The sequence below is a fragment of the Nannospalax galili genome, unplaced genomic scaffold (assembly GCF_000622305.1).
Source record: "Nannospalax galili isolate Female #2095 unplaced genomic scaffold, S.galili_v1.0 scaffold160, whole genome shotgun sequence".
NCBI classification, from domain to species: Eukaryota; Metazoa; Chordata; class Mammalia; order Rodentia; family Spalacidae; genus Nannospalax; species Nannospalax galili.
The window spans coordinates 1487875-1510366 of record NW_008346900.1 but is presented as its reverse complement, the minus strand read 5'-3'; the positions used below and the strand labels follow the sequence as shown (position 1 = coordinate 1510366).

At 52.0% G+C, this 22492-nt stretch overlaps 1 protein-coding gene across 2 annotated transcripts in view; it reads right to left on the bottom strand.

The window, feature by feature from the left end:
* Window positions 1-22492, bottom strand: part of Ss18l1 (SS18L1 subunit of BAF chromatin remodeling complex) — a 32850-nt gene that overhangs the window by 9646 nt on the left and 712 nt on the right. For both annotated transcript variants that reach the window (XM_029568445.1, XM_008843231.3), the window contains exons 2-8: window positions 9760-9836; window positions 8872-8956; window positions 6533-6677; window positions 5883-6080; window positions 4181-4345; window positions 3753-3854; window positions 2479-2571 (exon numbers count right to left, since the gene is read on the bottom strand). In XM_029568445.1, the coding sequence (XP_029424305.1) occupies window positions 2479-2571; window positions 3753-3854; window positions 4181-4345; window positions 5883-6080; window positions 6533-6677; window positions 8872-8956; window positions 9760-9836 (865 nt within the window). The remainder of the gene's footprint in view (window positions 1-2478; window positions 2572-3752; window positions 3855-4180; window positions 4346-5882; window positions 6081-6532; window positions 6678-8871; window positions 8957-9759; window positions 9837-22492) is intronic.

The following is a 22492-nucleotide window of genomic DNA, read 5'->3' as shown; positions in this document are numbered from 1 at the left end:
TTTTATGTGTGTGCGTGTATTGCCTGCATGTAGGTAAGTGCACCCATGTCGTGCAATGTCCGTGGAGGATAGAAGAGGCTGTCAGATCCCCTGGGACTGCAGTTATGGACAGGTGTTAGCTGCCATGTGGGTGCTGGGATTTGAACCCGGGTGTTCTGCAAGAACTAGTGTTCTTAACCGCTGAGCTATCGCTCCAGCCCCTACACACTCATTCTTAAAGGGAGGGACTCTAGGTAAGCTGACTAGACCCCAGAAGATGAGCTTACACTGAGGGACGTCTGGGCATACTAACTTGACACAACAGGCCCTAACACAAATGACAAAATATATGAATTCTGGTGGGGGCTATGGGAGGTGCCAATGGGAAAGGGGGTATAAAGATGATTAAGACGTTCTGTGTGAATACACAAAAATGCAACGAAGGTTTACAGGTCTCTCCTATTTTTACATAAAAAGCACACCCAGACATGGTGCTCCGCTCCTGGCTTTGACAGCTCAGAGCAGCCAGCCACACAGGACACGCCACAGACCATGCAAATACGGGTGTGGATGTGGGACACCAGCAACCTGCAAGTGCACCAGAGGTGCAATACCTGGGGGCTTTTCTCAAGGACAGTTTCAGAGGCAGGTTCATGAGTCGAGGAATGTGATAGCGAAATGAGGGTTATGCACAGGATGGGACAGCACGTTACCTCCGGAGAAGGAAGTCCCAACAGGTGCCATGAAGACATGAAGCTTGCGGACGCTGTGCTGAGTGGTTAAGCCAGTCACAAGAGGACACACCGATTCTACTCAGAATGTGCCCAGAGCAGTCAGAGGTGGAGGGGAACAGTGGGTGCCAGGGTGGGAAGGGGGAGGAGGGTTCTGCTTCACAGGGACAGAGCTTCAGTGCTATCAGCGGAGAGTTCAAGGACGGACAGTGCAACGGGTGCATGGCAGTGGAGCATGCTTCCTGCCACTGGACCACGTAACCAAGGGTAAGATGAGTCCTACTTCTGCCATGTGCGATAGCATATGCCTATAATCCCAGCACTGGGAGGCAGAGGCAGGAGAAGTGCTTGAGTTTGAGGCCATCCACAGGTTCATTTTGTTACATGAGCTTCTTGACCACAAGTAATTTTTTTTGTTTTTTTGAGACAGGGTCTTACTGTAGCCCCAGGTGAGCTAGAACTTGATATGTAGACCAGGCCTGCCTTTTTCTCTGAGATCCACCTTCCTCTGCCTCCTGAGTGCCGGGATTAAAGATGTGCACCACCACCTCCATCCTAATATTTTTTACTTACTGTAAAAAATTTGGTGTGAATGTACATGTATACCTACATGTATACATACATGTATACCTACATGTATGCAGGTGTAACCGGGCACGCAAACCCGCAGAGGTCAGAAGAGGGCATTGGATCCCCTACAACTGTTGTTATGGATGGTTGTTAGCTGCAATGTAGGTGCTGAGTACCAAACCCCAGTCCTCTGCAAGAGCAGCCAGTGCTCTTAACCACTGAGCCCTCTCTCCAGCCCCATAAGTAATGTTTTTAAAGTCTCCCAGGAATTTGCATTTGTAGGTCACATGCTTCCTGTTCACTGACTGCTTTTCACTCCCTTACTAGCAGACTGGAACCTGAGGCAGGCAAGGTGCTAGGTTCTGTGGGTCTATCACCGTCACCCTGCTCAGGACCTGACTATGTATCTCCTCCCAATTACACAGTTCGTGGGGTCCCATTGGTGGCTCCAAGTCGTCCAGGGCAGGCACATCTATACGACAGAGGTGGGTAAGTGCTACAGAGCAGGGCTTTCTGCTCAGAGCCACACACTAGCACACAGCTGCACCCTCCCTGATCTCCAGGCTCACTGAAGTACCATCAAAGTTCTCCATCTGGGGCCATAAGCCTGTCACTGAAAGACGAGCATCAGGCCAGCAAGTGTTTGAAGAAACGTTAGGGCCCCACAATGCAGTGTGTCATGCTCAGGCATTCCCTGCCTGTGGCTCAGGAGGGCTTGGGGGCCTCGGTCCCCATGGAATGACTGTTTCTAAATGTCTCTGGATGTAGCTGCAGGCCCAGGGCTGTTCAGCTGGAAGGACGGCAGAGTTTGTCTTCCAGCAATACCATCTCTTCAACACGGTCGGATGGACCTTCTCTTGTTTCCCAAACACATAGGGCAAGTGAGCTCCTAGTGCACAGCCTGGTGTCTCTGGCTTCCAGAAGGAAATTCAACCGCACAAACTTCTGTCAGCTCCATGATGCCCATCAGTGACCTGGGTGAGCCGACACTGCTGTTCTGAGTATGGCATCTTTTTTTTTTTTTTTTGGTCTTTTGGAGACAGGGTTTCCCTGTAGCCCCAGCTGGCCTTGAACTCACAGAGATCCGCCTGCCTTTGCTGGGATTAAAGGTGTGTGACACCACGCCCAGCATCTTAACTGTTGTGCCACATGGTGCCTACACACTGGGGCACAGCATGCACCTCCCCATGCGCCTTACCCCCCTCATAGTAGTGCTGTGTGGAATCCTCGAACGAGCGGTCGTAGCTCTGCTCTGTGTAAGACGACTGTTGGTAGGCGTAGTCGCCGTGGCCTGAAAAAATAACAGGTGACCGTTGTCAAGGGAGGCCCCTCCCTGCCCAGCTCCTGGGTAGACCACCACGCCTTGGAGCAGTGAGCTCAAGCCAGGGTGATGAGGCAGAGCTGGCCAAACCCACCCTCTCTGACCCTCCCTGATGTCTCTCTGACACAAAGAGGTCAGTTCATACCTCCCATCAACAATGGCTGCTGCAAGTTGTGCAAAGGATCAAGTTTGCTCACAACTTCCAGACTACATCAGCTGCAGTCTACTGTCCCTACCCAGCTCCTGAGAGTAGGCCTTTGCAACCTGACACCACCTCACAGCAGGTGTCATGGCTTGCCACAGTGCTGGCCCCTGATACCTACTTTGCTCTTATCTCCACTTCCAGCCTTGCACCCTGCCTCCTGCTGTAGCTTACTCCAGGGCCTTGGCCAGATGTCCCCCAGGGACCTCCATCTTTGCCTCCCAAAATCTACCCAACTTGGGGGCTGGAGAGATGGTTCAGAGGTTAAGAGCACCGGCTGCTCTTGCAGAAGACCCAGGTTCAACCCCTAGCCACCCACATGGCAGGTAACAACTGTCCGTAACTCCAGTTCCAGGGGATCTGATGCCCTCTTCTGACCTCCACAGGCATTGCACGGTATGGGTGCACTTAAATACATGCAGGCAATACACTCGTATGCATAAAATAAAGATAACAAAAACAAGTCTATCCAACTTTAAGATGTGCTTTCTGAGCCAGGGTCTCCTGATAGAGCCCACCAAGCCATCCTCAAAATTTTCAGTTCTTCTGCTTTGGCCTCCTGAGACCTGGGATTATAGGCATGGGTTACCAGCCCAGCATTTAAGATCACTTTAAATGCCACTTTCACAAGTCCTAGAATGACTGAAAGGTGATAAATTTGTAGAAGTGAGGGTAGGAGCCTGGGAGTTTGGGCCCACCTTGCTAAACATCCCATCAATGATAGGTCACCCCCCATCCCAGCTCAGATTCCTGCTACCTTCTGGGAAAGGGGGGCAGAGACACCCCAAAGATGTGGGTGGCACCGTGTGCTAAACCTTTCCTTGGCAGAGACCAGCTCAGCCCACTCCAAAGTGTTCAAGTAGAAAGGGCTTGGGGTACGCCGCTGGCAGAACACAGGGACTCGGCCTGAGTGGTACGTAAACCAAGAACCACGGGCAGCCGCACTTACCGTCTGGGTAGTACTGCTGGCTCATGGGCTCCGCAGCACCCTGGCTGTGGCTGTACTGTTCACTGTAGTATTCCTCCTGGCCCAGGTACTGCTGGGAAGACCCTATGAGGCATGGCCAGACACTCAGAACCAACAGGCAGTGGGATATACTTCACAGGGCCGTGCCAAGTAGCCTTGCCCACATAAGAAAACACCCGGGGCCACTTAACCACCAGCTCTCTGTCTTCTCTGATCCCAACCCCACTCTCAATACCCTGGAACTTGTACTGGGAACAACTACCATCTGCCTCCCCAACCCAAACACCTGCCTCCAGGTCCCCGCCACACTGGCAGTCCCAGTATCCTTGCTCACACCAAGGAGCCAATCTCATGAGTCAACATGGAGAGACACACAGAGCACGGCTCTTTGCCATCGGCCTCAGCCTTACCTTGCTGGGAGGGCCGGTAGGGCGCCATAGGGCGCTGCCCCATCATGCTGCTCCCTTGGCTGCCCTGGCCCATCATGGTGATGGGTGACTGACCCTGGTAGTGCTGGCTCCCACCCTGTGCCGAGTTGTAGTGGGATGTAGCTGCCTGCTGGTGCATCATGGAAACTGTGGGACAGGACAGAGACCCCAAGATAACCGTAAGGAAGCTCCAGGGTGGGGCTCCCCCTGCAAACCCGATCCTTCCTAATGCAGCTGCCTTACGGTTTCTCATGATTCATACAAGATTGGTGCTCTTGACTCCTAGCCACACCTCTGACAACAGGAGCTGTACCTGTGCCTTGGTACTAGTCAGACCTCAGACACTGGTGCCAACATTTGGCTAACACAGGTAAGTGCCACCAGGCAGGCTAATCCAGGCCCCCAGGACAAACAGAAGAAGCTCGAAGCTCTGAACATAAACTAGAATCCTGTCCTTGTCCCTGTCACTGGTCCTGGAGGAGTGCCACTGTCCCCTCACCACTTCCTGAACAGCAGACCTGCAGCTAGGGCAGGCTTCATTTGCCTGATGGCCTGTCTATACACTGCTGGCTCAGAACCTACTGGAGAGGCATCGCCAGCAAAGACAGAACAGGAAGCATATGTTTTGAAGCTTGTGAGGAGCCAGGCCAGGTGGAACACACCTGTCACCCTAGCTACTTGGGAGCTGAGGAAGGGGGATTGTAAGTTCAAGGGCAGCTTGGCTCACAGAGTGAGTTCAAGGTCAGTCTCGGCAATTTAGCAAGACCCTGTCTCAAGATGAAAAGGGAAAAGATGGCATCCCCAGCTGCCCAGCGTGCCCAAGGCTCTGGGTTCCATTCCCAGCAGCCCCTCCAAAGAAAAGTAAGTTTCTAGTAATCACACTGAAAAAATAACAGGTGAATGAGCTTTAATAAAACACCTTTAGGTCAGTGTTTACAAAATAAATGCTCAGATCATTATTATAGCAAATATTAAGGAGACATTCCATGTCCTTTTTCGTAATATGCCTCTAAGACCTGGTGTCGTCATTACTCAAGAGAACATCCGGTTCAGACCTGCCACAACACGAGTGCATCATGACCTCAGGTCAGTGTTCACCATTGTGGACAGCCTGGCTCTAGGACCCCGTTCTGCAGAAAGCCTGGCTCTCTAGCCCGGCTATATGAGCCCTGTAGCTCATAGCCTTTCTACATCTGACCTCTACCAGGACTCCCCACATGGGAGCCAGGGCTCCCCACCTGAGATCGGTGCTGTCCAGACCCACCTGGACTCCCTACATGGGAGCCAGGGTTCCCCACCTGAGATCGGTGCTGTCCAGACCCACCAGGACTCCCCACATGGGAGCCAGGGCTCCCCACCTGAGATCGGTGCTGTCCAGACCCACCAGGACTCCCCACATGGGAGCCAGGGCTCCCCACCTGAGATCGGTGCTGTCCAGACCCGCCAGGGCTCCCCACCTGAGATCGGTGCTGTCCAGACCCACAGCCAGTGGCACCCTTTCCTTGGAGCCTTTCTCCAGGCCTCTGAGAAACCACTCAGGGCTGAGTCACCAGCTATCCACCAACCCTGTCCTGTGGAAACCCACCAGAAGGCTGGCCCTTGGGGGCCACACAGATAAGCTGCATGTGTCTGCAAAGGTTTGGGGGTTGGCCCTCACAGTGGGGGCCAGGTGGAGGGGGAGTACCTGGGTTGGACTGCATGTTGATGTTGGTCCGAGACACATAGTTGCTGATGGCACCTTGGCCTTGCATGGGGACACTCTGCGAGGTGGGTCCTGAGTGGCTGTAGCCAGGCCCAGTACCATGGCCACTGCCCGACATGCTCATGGAAGTTGTAGGTAGTGTGCTCTGGGCCGTCTGCTGCATGGACACATGGTTTGGACCTGTGAGAAGCGTGAGAGAGGGAGATGCTGGGGGCCAGATAACCACCTCTAGATAAAGACCCCAAGCTCCCTGCAGGTGATTTCGAGGAGAAAGGCTAAGCCATGGTCAGTGCCACTGAGGATAAAGTGAGCGACTGGTGAGAAGACGTATACCGCATGCCACGGTCTCTGCCTGGTCGTTACCAGAAGCCCTCAAGCCGCCGCTGCAGCAGCATTTCAACAGGGAATCCGTGAAGCAGCGCAGTCAAGCAGTGCTGACACCTGCAGTCAGAGCGTCACGGCCTCTGCACATTTATCCCAGGCTCACACACACACGGGGATGTGGGACACAGGTGGCATCATGACAGGACAGAATGAGATGGCACTATGTCCAGCCCTGCTGGGTGTAGGCTGCTGTGGCAGTCAGCCATCCACCACTACTCTGGTGACATCATTGCTGCAAACCTGCTCACCGTTACCAATCTGGCCTTGCATGAGGGAGGCAGGAGGCAGGCCTGTGCTGATGGCATCGCTGAGGCTGCCCTGGGGGTGCAGACCCTGGCTGGAACCACTCTGACTCAGCGCCCCAGGTCCCAGGTTCATGTTCTGTGTTGGTGGCTGCAGACAATGGGATTGTTAGGCGTAGATGGTTAGCTTGCAGAACAACCACCGTGAACCATCCTAAGGATTCCACAGCCCGTGAGAATCACACAGCCATCTGCCAGCAGGATGGTGGGGGGTCTCAGGCCAAGACAGAGAAAATACATGACATTTAGAACACAGGTAAGAGCCAAGTTCATCCACACACACTTGTTCTCAGAGAACGCACTCACTGGCTAGCTCCTGTCCCTCTTGGGCTCAGCTGACCAGGGGGGGGTCTCAGGAACTACATACCTTCCATAACCCATAGTCCTGCACAGAACTGCTATTCCCCACACTCCTATGTCCCCTCAGGATGCAGAAGAGAGGTAAAACGTACAGGTGACCCAGAACTCCCTTGAGATTAAACGATGGCTCCAAAGGTTTATATATAGATGCTGTCTACATCTGGCCAAGAAAAAGAGGCTCTAGACAGGCCTGATGGCCCAGGCCTATAACACCAGCTAATTGGGAAGTTGAGGCAGGTGGATGGCAAGTTCAAGCCCAGATTGGGCTACAGAGTGTGAGTTCAAGTCCAGTATGGGAAACGTAGTCAGACCCTGATTCATTTTTTTAAAATTTTTTTTATTTATTATTTTTATTTTATGTGTATGCGTGTATTGCCTGCATGCAGGTTAAGTGCACCCGTGTTGTGCAATGCCAGCGGAGGTCAGAAGAGGCTGTCAGATGCCCTGGGACTGGAGTTATGGACAGCTGTTAGCTGCCATGTGGGTGCTGGGATTTGAACCCAGGTCTTCTCCAAGAACAATCAGTGTTCTTAACCACTGAGCCATCTCTCCAGCCCTGACTCATTTTTAGGAAAAATTTATTATTTTGCCAGGTATGGTGGCACACACCTTTAATCCCAGCACTCAGGAGGCAGAGGCAGGCGGATCTCTGTGAGTTCAAGGCCAGCCTGGTCTACATAGTGAGTTCCAGGATAGCTGGGACTACAGAGAGACCCTGTCTCAAAAAGACCAAAAAAAAAAAAAAAAAAAAAAAAAATTTTTTGTGTATGAGTGTACTGCTTGCATGTATGTAAGTGCACTTGTGTCATGCAATGCCTTCGGAGGCCAGAAGAGGGCACTGGAGTCCCTGGAACTCGAGTTATAGACAGCTGTTAGCCTCCGGGAATCGAACCTGGTCCTCTGCAAGAACAGCCAGTGCTCTTAACCGCTGAGCCAGCTCTCCAGCTCCTGGGCTCAAAATTTTTTAAAGTAAAAAGAGGACAGTTTGACATGTGGAAGGCCTGGAGAAGGGGAGTCTTCTAGCAGAAGCTCTGAGCAGATGATGCAGGCTGGATCAATGCTTTTCACTAGGAAAACAGATCCTGCCATTTATAAAACCTCCACTTTCTAGGGGAGACGGGGCACAGGGAGGGGATCCATTCCTGGTGGCATATCTGCTTTGGCACTGTGTGGCTAGCCATGGTCATCCTGGGTGGTTTCCTCCTTTGGCTATGGTTTCTCTTGTGGCCATAGACATGCAATCTGAATTCAGTGAAAATGTAATTGGGGGAAAACGTATTTAAAGAAAATCAAACAGACAATGAAATATTTATGTTAATGGCTGGACCATTACCACAAGGGATTTTTTTCTCCGTTAACTTTTTTTTCTTCCTTTTTTTTCTGAGATGGGATTTCTGCTATGTAGCCTCAGCTAGCCTAGGACTCACTATGTGGCTCAGTCACATAGTGACAGCAATCCTCCTACCTCAGCCTCCCAAGTGCTGGGATTAAAGGCATGCACAAATCTTGCCAGGCAAGATTTGGTTTTGATCCTGGCAAGGAACCCACATGCACTGCTTGCACTGTTCAGAGGTGCTGCAATGTACGAGGCCCTGGGTTCGAGTCTCAGCTCCACAAAAAAATGAGAAAAGAGCAAGAATCCTCCTCCTGCTCCTTACTGTCTGCCCGACATTCCTGAAGTTGGTTCTGGGGTCAGTTTCCTTCACTGAGTAGGCTGAGCCCTAATTCCACTGTATCCTCACTCCTGTGTGACATGGGGGATGTCATGGTGTTCTGAACCCCTGATTTGGGATGCTTCCTGGTACTGGATTCCTGTTGGTCACCTGTGCTACCTGGGGTGACACTCTGGAACTGGCAGCCCCACCCCCTGCCTTGTAGTACTCACAGCAGCCCCTTAACCTCACCCCCCACCTTATAGTACTCACAGCAGGAAGCAACGACTGCATGTTCTGGTTGGAGTCTGCTATTGTGGCCAGGTAGACCAGGTTCCGGTGCAGGATCTGCTGGTACCTGTGGGAGAGGTGCATGGGTTAGACAGAGAAAGGGACAAACTGTAAGACCCGAGGGAGAAGCAAACTTTAACCAAGTCAGCCTTGACCTACAGCCAAACTCTATCAGGACATTGGCCCTGATAACACACTGGCTCAGGCCTGGCTGGAAACAGGCAGCTGGCAACTCTCACGGTTCAGGAAGGGGCAAGGAGGGCACAGGTCCAGCCAGACCCCAAACGGGCTTCCGTCCCACAACAGAACCTGGAAAGACCTGAGATATGAACCAAGACAAAGATGGCACTGGTCTGTTCAGAAAATGGAAAGGAAGAGGTCACAGGGAGGAACAGGGACTAAAGATGACAGACCAACAGGGAACTATCGGGGCTGATTCCATAGCAACAGACACCCTGAGAAGCCCCGGAGGGAAATGGGAAGGGCTCAGAGGCCCAAGGACTCTATCTCACCCGAAGAACACACCAGGCAGTCTCAGGTCCTTCAGGTTAAGTTGCACCAGGTGGGGACCCAAAGCCTCTTACCCACGTCACATGAGACAGGGTACTAGGCTTCTCACACTCGGTACCTGGAGGGTCCTAAAGCGCCCCCCTCCCCACCAGGTAGGCCTTAGGACAGCATGCCTACTGTGCCAATCCAGAAGCACTGAGTATCCCCCTGACTGGGTCCACCCTGGCCCCAGGGATGCAGGCTATAGAAACCCCACCCACGTTTGCCTCAAGCCCTGATGGTGAGATTTCCTGCCTCACTTGTACTCATGAGGCCATGTACCACAAGGGATGGGGCGTGCTCAGGCTGGTAGCTACTTACTGGGTGCACTCCGCTGTCTTGCCCTTGCTCTGGTAGTCCAGGATGCACTGGATTAGGTGGTGGTTCTCATCCAGCATCTGGAGGAGGAACACCGGTAAGCAGGGCTTGTGCATAGTCACATGGTAGTGCCCTCCATGTGGCCATGGTTCACATCCATTAAGATTTGGCCAAATTCACAGCCAGAATTCTGGGATCTTCATTCCAGATTTCAGGGCCTCTACCTGAAGGTTGCCACAGGCCCTCTAGTCACAACTGGAGCACAGGCAGCATACAGGGCTGTCAGAGGCCTCTTGGAGCAGGCAGCTCACATCCCTGTATAACCCTGTGAAGACTTCCCGAAAGGACTATGTTCAGCCTGGACCAGTGAGGAAGCCAGGGGAACAGCATCATCAGCAGGAGGTGCTGCAGACACACAGGACTGGGCAGGACACTGGCAGAGAGACCAGGCTGTACCCCACTGAGGTCAGTATTGTGATTATTTTGTACATAGTGTAGGTATGTGTCTATGTACTGGGTCATAGCCTAAAACCCAGATTTAAGAACAATCTCATTGAGTGATGGAGGTGAACAGTCAGATATGAATACCCCAGAACTGGACCATGGGCTTCTAGAACTGGCATAGGCCAGAGGCTCTGCTCCAAGGCACAGGAACTTGGTCCTCACTCCTCCAGGCACAGTTCATGCTCAGCAGCCTCAGCACTGCTGATAGCTGGTCAGAAATGGAGAGCCTTTGGGGCTGGAGAAATGGCTCAGCAGTTAAGAACACTGGCTGCTCTCTCGCAGAGGGCCTGGATATGATTCCCAGCACCCACATGGTGGCTGACCTTCCATAACTCGTTTTAGGGGATTCAATGCCCTCTTCTGACCTCTGTGGGCATTACATGACACAGGTGCACTTACACACATGTAAGCAATACACTCATGCTCATAAAAATAAAAATATTGCCGTGCGTGGTGGCGCACGCCTTTAATCCCAGCACTCGGGAGGCAGAGGCAGGTGGATCTCTGTGAGTTCAAGGCCAGCATGGTCCATATAGTGAGTTCCAGGACAGCTGGGGCTACAGGGAGACCCTGTCTTAAAAAAAAAAAAAGAGAAAAAAGAAACGGTGAGCCCAAGGGTTTGGTGTGCTTAGCGATGCTGGAAGGCTCTGGGCTGGGCTGCAAAGGCCTCCTGATGTGCTGCTGTGTCTGTAGGGGATTCTAGCACTCTCCCTAAACCCAGCTGAGTGAGGGTCTGACCTCCACAGACCCCAGGGCTGATACCTATGCTCTGGCATGGGCTGGCTTCAGCAGCTGGTGGCATGGGTAGGACATCAGGGGACCTGGGCATGAAGATGCCTGTAGATAAGAGGAGCCACCCCAAGTTTGCGGGCAGGCATGGCACATGAGGTGGCCTTGTTGGGATGGTCACTTGGGACAGCACTAGGACCATCTGGGGAAGCCTGAGACAGAGGTGAGAAGGGACGGGGGAAGTACAAGCCAGCAGACACAGGCCCAGACCTGGAGTGACCAGTCTCTCTGGGGCAGGAGCCCAGCACACCTGCTACTTCCTGTTTGACATGGCCTTTGCGCCAATGCTCACAAAAGGCTGGCCTTTCTTTCACCTCAGCCCCGGAGTCACTGCAGACAGTGACTTTGCAGGCCCAGGAGCGAGGAGGATTCTTACAGGGGTATTTGCTCGTCCTGTTCCCTCAGGCCACCTGTGACCTTCCCTCCACACTGCAGCACCAGTCCTGGAACTGCCCTAGCAGGGCACTTGGGCTCAGTTTCCTGCTGCAACCCTCAGCCTGTACGATCCCAGGGGTGGTCTCTCCTGCCCTGCTCCTCCCCAGTGAGGTGATAAGACACCCTGCCCTTTAGATGTCAGCTCAGTAGAGCTGTCCTGAGTTAGGGAATCAGCTGGGGTGCTGCGGACCTGTTCTAGAGCAGGGGAGGGTGATTTAACACACAGGGAAGGGCGTTCCACTCCTCTACTTAACCCAAGGTTAACAACCTCTGAAGTCATCATTCCCTCTGATGCCTCCCTAGATGTCAGCCTGTGAGCAACCCCCCTTTCAACTCCTTGCTCCCAGGGGAGATTCTCTCCAAGGATACAAAGTAACTGTCCTTCCACCCCCCACCCAGCAGCTCAAGGAAGGCCAGTGATAGTACCTTAAAGCCTGTTATGGTCTAACCACAGTTGTTACCCCATGAGATTGTATGTAGCAGTTACAGGCACAAGGAAATACTGTATTCTTACTATGTTCTCTTCCTTCGGAAAAAAAAAAGATTTTGGATTTGGAGAGATGGCTCAGTGGTTAAGCTGCTCTTGCAGAGGACCCCAGTTCAGTTCCCAGCACCTGTATGACCACTAACAACTGTATATAATCCAGCTCCAGGGGTTCTAACATCCTCTTCTGGCTTCTTTGGGCATTGCACAACACTGGTGTACTTAAATAAATTCAGGCAAAACACTCGTAACATAAAAATAAACCCAGAGGGGCTGGAGAGATGGCTCAGTAGTTAAGAACACCGGCTGTTCTTGCAGAAGTCTGGGGTTCAAATCCCAGCACCCAGCTCTCCAGTTTCAGGGGATCTGACAGCCTCTTCTGCTCTCTATGGGCATTGCATGACACGGGTGCACTTACACGCAAGTAATACACTCATACATGTAAAATTAACAACCCAGAAAAGATTTTTTTAAACTTTTAAAAAAATTTTATTATTTTTATTTTACGTGTATGTGTGTATTGTCTGCATGTAGGTAAGTGCACCTGTGTTGTGCAATGCCCACGGAGGTCAGAAGAGGCTGTCGGATCCCCTGGGACTGGAGTTACGGAGAGTTGTTAGCTGCCATGTGAGTGCTGGGATTTGAACCTGGGTCTTCTGCAAGAACAACCAGTGTTCTTAACCGCTGAGCCATCTCTCCAGCCCCAAGATTTTAAATTACATACATACTTATGGTGTCACCACAGTTGTTACCCCCATTATATAGTAGCACTTATAGGCATGAAGAAATATTGTATTGTTATCATGTTTTCTTTCTTTAAAAAAGATTTTATTTTTAAGTATGTGTGCACGCATGTGTGCCCATGCACGCTTTGGGTATATGTACATGAGTGCAGTGCCCTCAGAAACCAGATGAGAGGGTCTGACACCCTGGAGCTGGAGTCATCATGGCAGTTATAAGCTGCCTAATGTGGGTCTGGGGAGTGAACTTGGGTTCTCTGCAAGAGCAGTGCAGTCTTAACTGCTGAGCCATTTCTCCGGCCCACTCTGTTTTCTTAAAGCAACACGTAGGATGCCAGCTCACCTAGGTTAAAAAGCATTCATAGGAAAAAGACAGGGCATGGGCAGAGAGCTCCAGACCCTCACTGTCCTGCCTGCTGTGCCCCCTCTAAGGATAATGAGCAGGACACAGACTGGCAGCTGCGGAGTCTTAGGGTGAAAAGTTGAGGGATGGAAGAGCTGAATGGTGGAGCCAGGACACTGGACCCGAACCAGAGAGAAAGCAGAGGCAGGAAGGAGCCAAGCATCCCATGGTGTACCTGCTATTCCCAATCATGGGGGCTGGGGTCAGGCTCCCCCAACCACCCACCTCTGGATCGAACCTGGGGCTTCATGCGTGCTAGAGAAGCAGTCTACCATGGAGCGACACCCCAGCCCCACAAAACACCAACTCAAAATAAAACCAAGTCAGAAAATAGCCTGGCGTGCTTTAACCCCAGCACTCAGGAGGCAGAGAGGCAGGTGGAGCTCTGTGAGTTCAAGGCCAGCCTGGTCTACATAGTGAGTTCCAGGCCAGCCCCACTACAGGGAGACCCTGTCTCTAAAAAAGAGTCAGAAAATAGATGATGAGATTCGAACAGCTCAAGCAGACTCCCCAGAGAACTGGGAAACCTCCAGAGAGAGACGACTGATGAGCCATATTGTTGGTGATGACCTAATCCTCAAGGCTTTTAGCTGATTGGTGACCTTGGTTCCCAAAGGCTGTGACCTAACTAAGCTCCTGGAGTCAGCTGTCTCTCCCTGAGGGAGACCTATCCTGGAGCAAGGACAACGCAATGTGGGGCTTCTACAGAAGCGACCTCACCCTGAGATTTTCAGAGGCATGAAGACTCAAGTCCAGGCCGGGCATGGTGGCGCACGCAGAAGCAGGCAGATCTCTGTGAGGACAGCCTGGTCTCCATAGCAAATCCAGGCCAGCTGGGGCTACACTGAGACCCTGTCTCAGAAAGAAAAAAAAAAAAAAAAAAAGACTCAAATCCAAGTAGACCCCCAGGACAGAGGCCACTGAGGAGAACTCAGTGATGACAGAACCCTGAGGAGACTTTTAGAACAGGATCTAAGGAGACTTGGGAGGAAGCGATGACTTAACCCTGAGACTTCTGGATGAAGGACTTTTGTAAGGAGATTTTTGTGGAGTCAAGACCTACCTGAGACTTCTGAGAAACAATGACCTAATTTGGAGGGAGACTCCTGAGTAGCCATGACCTAACTGAGGCGGCCTCAGCAATGGCCTAACCCTGAGGATTCTGGGAGTGACAGAGTGATGACCTAACTGAGGTACAATGATCTAACCCTGAGATCTAGCCATGATGGTGATTGCTGACTGCCAACTTGAAAGGATCTAAAATCACCTGGGCAACACATCTAGGCATGGCCTGAGGGAGTATCTGGAGTATGTTAGCCTCTGGCCATACCTGAGAGGGATTAGCTTCATTAGGTTAACTGAGGTGCAATGATGAGTCCACGGTGACAGCACCACACCATGGGCAGCACCACAGTGTGGACAGCACCATACTGTGGACACAAGGTCCATACTATGGGCTGGAGTCCTGAATAGACAGAGCTGGACAGGAACATTCATGTCATTTCCCTCTTCTTCCCGACTACAGGTGCACTGTGACCAGTTGCCCCTGTTGCATGACATCCTGCCGTGATGGACTGTATCCCTTTGGACTATAAGCTGAAATAAACACATCATCTTTTTTTTTTTTTTTTGGTCTTTTTGAGATAGGGTCTCCCTGTAGCTCCAGTTGTCCTAGAACTCACTATATAGATTGGGCTGGCCTTGAACTCAGAGATCCGCCTGCCTCTGCCTCCCGAGTGCTGGGATTAAAGGCATGCACCACCAGACCCGGCAAACACATCGTCTTTTTAAAAATATTTTATTATTTTTATGTGTATGAGTATATCGCCTGCATGTGTGTAAGTGCAATGCCCACAGAGGTCAGAAGAGGGCATTGGCTCCCCTGGAACTGGAGTTATGGATGGCTGTTAGCTCCCATGTGGGTGCTGGGAATTGAACCCGGGTCCTCTGCAAGAGCAGCCAGTGCTCTTAACCGCTGAGCCATCTTTCTAGCCCCTGTTCTTTATCTCTCAAATTGCTTCCTGCCAGGTATTTTGTCAAAGTAAGGAAAAAAATAAGAGACTAACCCATCCCAGAGGTGCAATGGTAACAGATTTCCAGAAGACTAAGCCTGGTGACTGACCTGAGCAGACTTCTGAGAGAATGCTGCAGCCTGCTACTAGAAGTCAGTGAGATGCCTCTGAACACTCACCCCACCACAGAAGACTCAAGTGAGGTGTGTGAGCTTCAAAGCACAGGCGGTGCTTGGGAGACACTGGCTCTGCCTTGCAGTTTCACCACTGAGTCTGACATAGGACCAATTTTTAGGGACTACGCACATGGTGAAATACACCTGAACTGACATAATAGTAAACACACCTCCGCCCACCTCAGGCAACATGTGTCACTTCTGGCCTCGTGCTTCTCTGGATGCTTAGAAACGCCAGCTACCACAGCTCAGCACGGTCCCATCATTCTGCCTTCATGAGACTCCAAGCTGAAGAACGATGTGCAGCTAGTGTTGAAACCAGGCTATTCCAACACATCGCCACATGTCGTTAGCTGCCTGACAGGATTCAGGACTGGCCACAGCCTCCTACAGTTTTCGTTGGTATCCGCACTGTTCATGCCAAATGACACTGAGATGCCCTGGTCTACCTGCTACTGCTCAAGTGTCCAATCATCACTTCAACCAGAACATCATCTTCATTCTAAAAGCAAGGGAACTGATGCCCAGAAAGCACACACATGAACTAAACTAAAGAGAGAGACTCTGAGCCCAGGAAGCAGGACGGGCCCTGCTTTGCCCTCCTACAGAGGATCCCAGAAGGCCAGTTATAAAACGCATAAATGAGGACGGGCGTGGTGTTGCATGCTTTTAATCCCAGCAATCAGGAGGCAGTGGCAGGCACATCTCTGAGTTCAAGGCCAGTCTGGTCTACATAGCAAGTTCCTACCCAGCTGGGGCTACAGGGAGACCCTGTTTCAAAAAGAGCGCCCCCCCCCCAAATAGAAACAAAAAAGCATACATGGGTCCAGTCCACAGCCTGTTCTGCACGGTACCCCACAAGCCCTCTTCCTACCCTCCCTGCTGGCACCTTTAGACCTTGGATTCCTCTTTCCTGTGCATGCCATGGACCAGTCTCCACAGGACTTACATTAGCCCCATCCCCCAGCTGCTGGAGGTCATATCTACCCCCTCATTATTGTACCTGCTGGACACAGCATGTCTACTGACTGTAGCTTCAGAACTTCTGGGAAATGTCTTGGGGTTCCAAGCACAGAGGCAGGTGCTGGCCACACTCACTAGCCCAGAAATCCAGGAACATGCCTGGGGGCAGAGGCCCTGTGACTAGCAGGGTTTGTTCTAGTCTGCCTTCATACTGCTGTTACGAAAACAGTGACAAAAATCAACTTGGGGAGGAGAGGGTTTAGTTTGGCTTACAGCACAGTTCATCAAGGGAAGCCAAGGCAGGAACCTGGAGGCAGGAACCCAGAAGCACAGACCACGGAGGAGCGCTGCTTACTGGCTTCCTCCCCTGGCTGTGCGCAACTGCTTTCTCTTCTCTTCTCTCTCTTCTCTTCTCTTCTCTCTTCTCCTCTCTCTCCTCTCTCTCTTCTCTTTTCTCTCTTCTCTTCTCTCTTCTTTTCTCTCTTCTCTTCTCTCTCTTTTCGTCTTTTTGAGACAGGGTCTCCCTACTGTAGCCCCAGCTGTCCTGGAACTCACTATGTAGACCAGGCTGGCCTTGAACTCACAGAGATCCACCTGCCTCTGCCTCCGAGTGCTGGGACTAAAGGTGTGTGCCACCACGTCCGGCTTCAACTGTTTTCTTATACAATACATGATCACTTACCCAGGGATGGCACCACCCACAGTGGGCTGGGCCCTCCCACATCACTCAACAACCAAGAAAATGCCCCACAGACATGGCCACAGGTCAGTCCAATGGAAGTAATTTCCCAATTGAGGCTTCCTCAACCCAGGTGTGTCAAGTTGTCAACTAAGACACACAAACATCACTATTAAATCATACCCGGCTCATTTCTTACTCCTACGATATGATGTTAATATCACAACGATCAGACAGTACGTTTTTTTTATTTTTAATTTTATGTGTATGTGTGTATTGCCTGCATGTAAGTAAGCGCACCCATGTTGCGCAATGCCCTCGGAGTTCAGAAGAGGCTGTCAGATCCTCTGGGACTGGAGTTACAGACAGTCGCTAGCTGCCATGGGGTGCTGGGATTCGAACCCAGGTCTTCTGTAAGAACAACCAGTGTTCTTAACCGCTGAGCCATCTCTCTAGCCCCCAGACAGTACAACTTTAAAAGTCCCACAGTCCTTAAAAATTCAAACACTTTAAAAGTAAGTCTCTTAACTTTGGGCTCCTGCAAAATCCAAAACAAGTACAGTACTGTCTTATTTCAAAAGGGAAGAATTGGGCACATTTAAACAAAACCAAAACTGAGCAAAGTAGTTCAAGGCTGGACATCTAGGCTACACTCACAATCTCCTGGGTGCCAAAGGGCTTGGGCATCTCCACTTCTCTGGCTCTGTCATCCACAGCACACACAACTTGTCTGGAAGGCTCAGGCGGCTCTACTCTACCCCTGCTGCTGCCCTTGGTGGTCATGCCATGGTCCTGGCATCTCCAATATGCTGGGGTCTCCACTGCAACTGAGGCTGCACCTTCCCCAATGGGCTCTTCTGACCTCTCAAGAGTACAAAGCCTCGTATCTCTCCATGACCCATTCACACCTTCAACACCAGAACCATGTAGGAGACCCTTGTACATTACCAAGTCCAGCTTGAGATGGAGTCTGGGGCCCCTTCTGGAGCACAGCTTCTGTGTACTGACCCTGAGGAAATACTGCCCAGATTTCATCTCAATGATGCTGGTCTCTTGTTACAGCTGATCTTTCAGCCCCAGCTGACCAGCATCAATGCTCACAGTAAAGCCAAAGTTTCACTTCAGTGGTCTGGTCTCTTCTTAATCACAGCTGACTCTTCAGCACCAGTCGACCAGAAACCACAGATTCTCAATTGAAAACATCATACAAACAGTCCTGATAATCTCTGCTTCCCTTTGAAGCTTCACCAGCCAGGCCTCCATCATCCATACCTCTCTCAGCATGATCTTCCAGGTTCCTACAGAACACTCTGGCTTTTCCAGTCAAAAGCTCCAAAACCGTCTACAATCCTCCCCCAAACAACTCAGTCAGGTCTGTCACAGCAGTACCCCACTGTCTGGTACCGATTTCTGTTCTAGTTTGCTCTTCACACGGCTGTGATGAAAACACTGACCACAACCTACTTGGGGAGGAAATGATTTGTTTGGCTTACAGCACAATTCATCAGGGAAGCCAAGGCAGGAGCTCGGCAGGAACTGGAGCACAGGCCGAGGAGGAGTGCTTATGGCTTGTTCCCCTGGTGCTTAGCCCGCTCTTTCCTTTTTAAATGTATTTATTTATTTATTTTTTGTCTTTATTGAGACAGGGTGTCCTTGTAGCCCCAGCTGTCCTGGAGCTATGTAGACCAGGCTGGCCTCGAACTCACAAAAATCCACCTGCCTCTGCCTCCCCAGTGCTGGGATTAAAGGCGTGCACCACCATGCCCGGCTATTTTTTATTTTATGTGTATGAGTGTATTGTCTGAATGTATGTAAGTGCACCCATGTTGTGCAATGCCTGCGGAGGTCAGAAGAAGGACCCTTGGAACTGGAGTCATGGACGGTGGTTAGCCGCCATGTGGATGCTGGGAATCAAACCTTGGTCCTCTGTAAGAGCAGTCAGTGCTCTTAACTTCTAAGCCATCTTCCAGCTCCCTCAGGCTGCTTTCTTATACAATACAGGACCACCTGCCCAGCGGTGGCACCTCCCACAGTGGGCTGGAACCACCCATGTTACTCAACAACCAAGAAAATGCCTCATAGACATGGCCATATGCCGATCCAATAGAAGCAATTCCCCAACTCCCTCTTTCAGTGTCTCACGCTGACAACCAAAGCTGTCCACACAGTGCTCTCTCCGAGAGAACCAGGGGCCAACTAAGGGGTGGGGCGCAGAGAAGTGCCTGTGGGTCTGAGTCCTATTCCAAGTGCCTCTCCCCTTCAGACAGCTGAGAGCAGGTGCAAGGGCAGCAGTGACTGGCCAGAGAAGCTTTCTCTGGAATGTCTAAAAGGAGGGCTCCTAGCTAGGCCTCACCAAGCAGAGGGCCTGGGCCTGTCTCCTTCCAGAGAACACCTGTCCCTGCGTCTCCCCATTGGAGGGGATACAAAGCTTAGGTTCATGGGCCATGAGATGCTTCCTTGCCTGACATAAGGCAAAAAAGCCAAAGGACTGTTCTCTCCCCAAGGCAGGCCCAGGACTGAGTAGTGAGTGAGATGGACAGACCCTGTGCTCCCCTAGGAAGGACCCCTGCTCAAGAGCAGCTACCCCAGAGTCACCATTCTGCCATGCTAACAGCAGGCCCACAAGTCTTACTCTGTGGAACATCTCTTAACTTTCCAGGTGGCAGGGTTGCCGTCCCAGCTGGACTGGCCCCGCTCTCCAAGGCAGCAGCTCCAGGTCTGAAGGTGGCACAGGGCAGCTGCTGTCTGCCCAGCCTCCAACCACTCTTGCATCACCCACCCCTACCTGGGCTGCCGTCTCTTACTGGAGCCCCCTTCCTCCACACCCTGGCGGCAGGCACACTGGGGCAGGACTTCATCTTGGCTCTCGGTCCCTGGGCACAGCATCCCCTGCTGGCCTCACCTTCCTCTTCCAACCCCACCTTGGGACAGATTAGTCTCTGTCCATCCCAGCTTTACCTTGCTCACCTGAAGCTGTTTCCCAGGCCTGACTCCAAAGAGGCTGGAGATTCTGCCACGAGCAGAGGAAGAGCCACCTTCCCATTCTCCAGCCAGGGACACAAGCAGAAAGCCAACACTGGGCAGGCAAGATGGCTCAGCAGGGAAAGGTGCCATCCAAGCATGGCAACATGACTTGGATCCCTGGAACCCACATAAAGACAGAAGGAGCTGATGCCACAGTTGTCCTCTGACCTCCACGAGCACATTGTGGCATGCACACCCATGCATGTGCACTCACAGACACAACAATAAATTTAAAAATAAAACAGGAATCACAACAAACCAGAAACAGACATGTAACTTTCATTTGGTAATTGATGTGTGTAAACAGCAGGGGGCACCCAGCGGTCCCTAGAATGTGCTTGGTTAGGCAGCCTCAGGAACCGCTGCACGGCACCTTTGCAGACAGCATCAGCACAGTGCTGGACGTGGACGCACTAGGTCTTCAGCTAGTGGCGAGGAAGGCAGGGTTGGTCTTGGGTCACTAGTGTCTGTGAAGACACTACCCAGCTCCACCTCAGGGTCCCAGGCACAGTCACCCCCACTGTCCTCACCAAAGCACAGGTGCCGGCACTGTCAACATAAGATCACCTGCTCCAGGTCAGGTCAGCTCTCCAGACCTGCTCTGGGTAGCAACATCTGCTCCATGCAGGCCAGGTACAGGACCACCTAGAGCATGCTCAAATTTCCTGACCTCCCATCCCTGTTTCTCTGGACACCCCTGAACTTGGAAAGTGGGCCATCTGCAAATCAACAGAGTTAAGACTGGTTACACTGGATTGGGGCAAGCCCTACCAGCACCAGCACTGTCTGAAGAAGAATACAGAAACACACAGGAGGAGACCCCAGGAAGAGGAAAGCACAGACATGGCCGGGACAAAGGACACCAACTGGACTGCAGGAAGGAACCACTCCTTGACACCCTGAGCGAATATTGTGTCTGACACCACCTGGGCTCTGGCCACAGGCTGAGGCAACTGCAAGGTATCTGCTTGTTCTAAAACTCCTCTCTGACAGAACCTGTCAGAGATTCTACAGTATGTAAGTGAGCACTGACCATGCCCTAGCTCCACGCAAGGCTAGGGACCAACAAGGCCAGCCACAGGTGAACTCAGGAGCCCAAACAATCCTCAGAGTCCTATCCCTGTCCAGGGATGAGGGAGGGGCTATCTGAGTGGGACTTTGAAGGCCCAGCAGGATCTGGCCTGGCCACAGTCTACCACAGATTTACTCTGAGAACAGGCTGTTACCACCCACCAGGCTTCTCCGGACTCCCTGCCTCCCCCAAACAGTGTTCTCACATGGGCCTGTTTAATACACTGAGTAGATAAAGCACACACCCTTCTACCACCCCACAACCCACAAGCTGGGGGTGGAGCCCAGAGACTTGTGCATGCTAGGCAAGTGTTCTATCCCCAGGGCTTGGCTTTTGACACAGGGTCTGGTTACATAGGTTGGCCTTGTCCTTGAACTTGCTAGGAAGCCCAGGCTGTCATCGAACTCACAATCCTGACTTTGCCGCTATAATGTGATTACGTCACCAGGCTAGATCAAAGTACACATCTTAAGTGTAGGGCACACACCTCACAAGCCCTTCTTAGCCTCCTCAGTAACGGATCCACAGTCTAAACACCAAGACAGTCCGTGAATCACTGGCTGTACCAGGTCAAGTCCATTGACTGGCTCAACTCAAAACCCACGTTCCAAAGGTCTGCAAGCTGCGTGTCCGCCTGGGACGCAGTCACCAAGTTTCCTCCTAGGAGTACTCCTCCAACACTTTGCCTGGAGAATCTGAGGAGCTTTGGTGAGGAGTGGGTATGACTAGGTAATTCTGAATGCTGAAGCCATAGGTGGCTTTGGAATCTGTGACTGCCAAGCTCGAACAGTCCCACAATGCTGCTGGGACCTGCTGTTGTGTGTGGTGCTGACCCTCTGCCTACCAGGGGCTCCCTGTGACAGCTCCTGGAGCCACCGTGGGAACCTCCAGCTGCCGCACTTTCCTTCACGACGTAACTTCTGAGGTGGTTGGGTAAGATCAGATCTATAAAGCTTTTTGAACAGAGCCTCGAATGCCAAGGCATCCCAAGCCCCACTTGAAACCTGTATTTCTGCTCTGCTCCAGTGTGTCCCCGCTCGGAGCCGGCTAGGGCTCGCCATTTGTGGGAACCCAGGACCTGCTAGGATCAGGGCAGCAGAGGTGACCTAGAAACAGGCTGCGGAAATTCCCCAAGCCCCTCGGCTGAGGATGGAGTTGGGTCCCCCTCGGGATCAAGAATCCCGCTGCAGAAGGAACCCGGGTCAAGAAGAACCGGTGCGCATCAAAGACGTCCAGGTCGGGAGGAAAATCAAGGAAAAGCACGCAAGTGTCCATGCCCAAACTTAAAGCTTTTGTTAAAGATGTCCCCGACCCCACGCCACCGCCGTCCCCGGAAGGACGCGGCGCGGGCTGTAGGGTTTCAAGCCCCGGAACCCGGGGGGGCGGGGCCGCAGGGCCACCGCTCCGACCCGCCGCCGCCCGGGAGCCGCGCGCGGCGCGGCGCGTCCCTTTGTG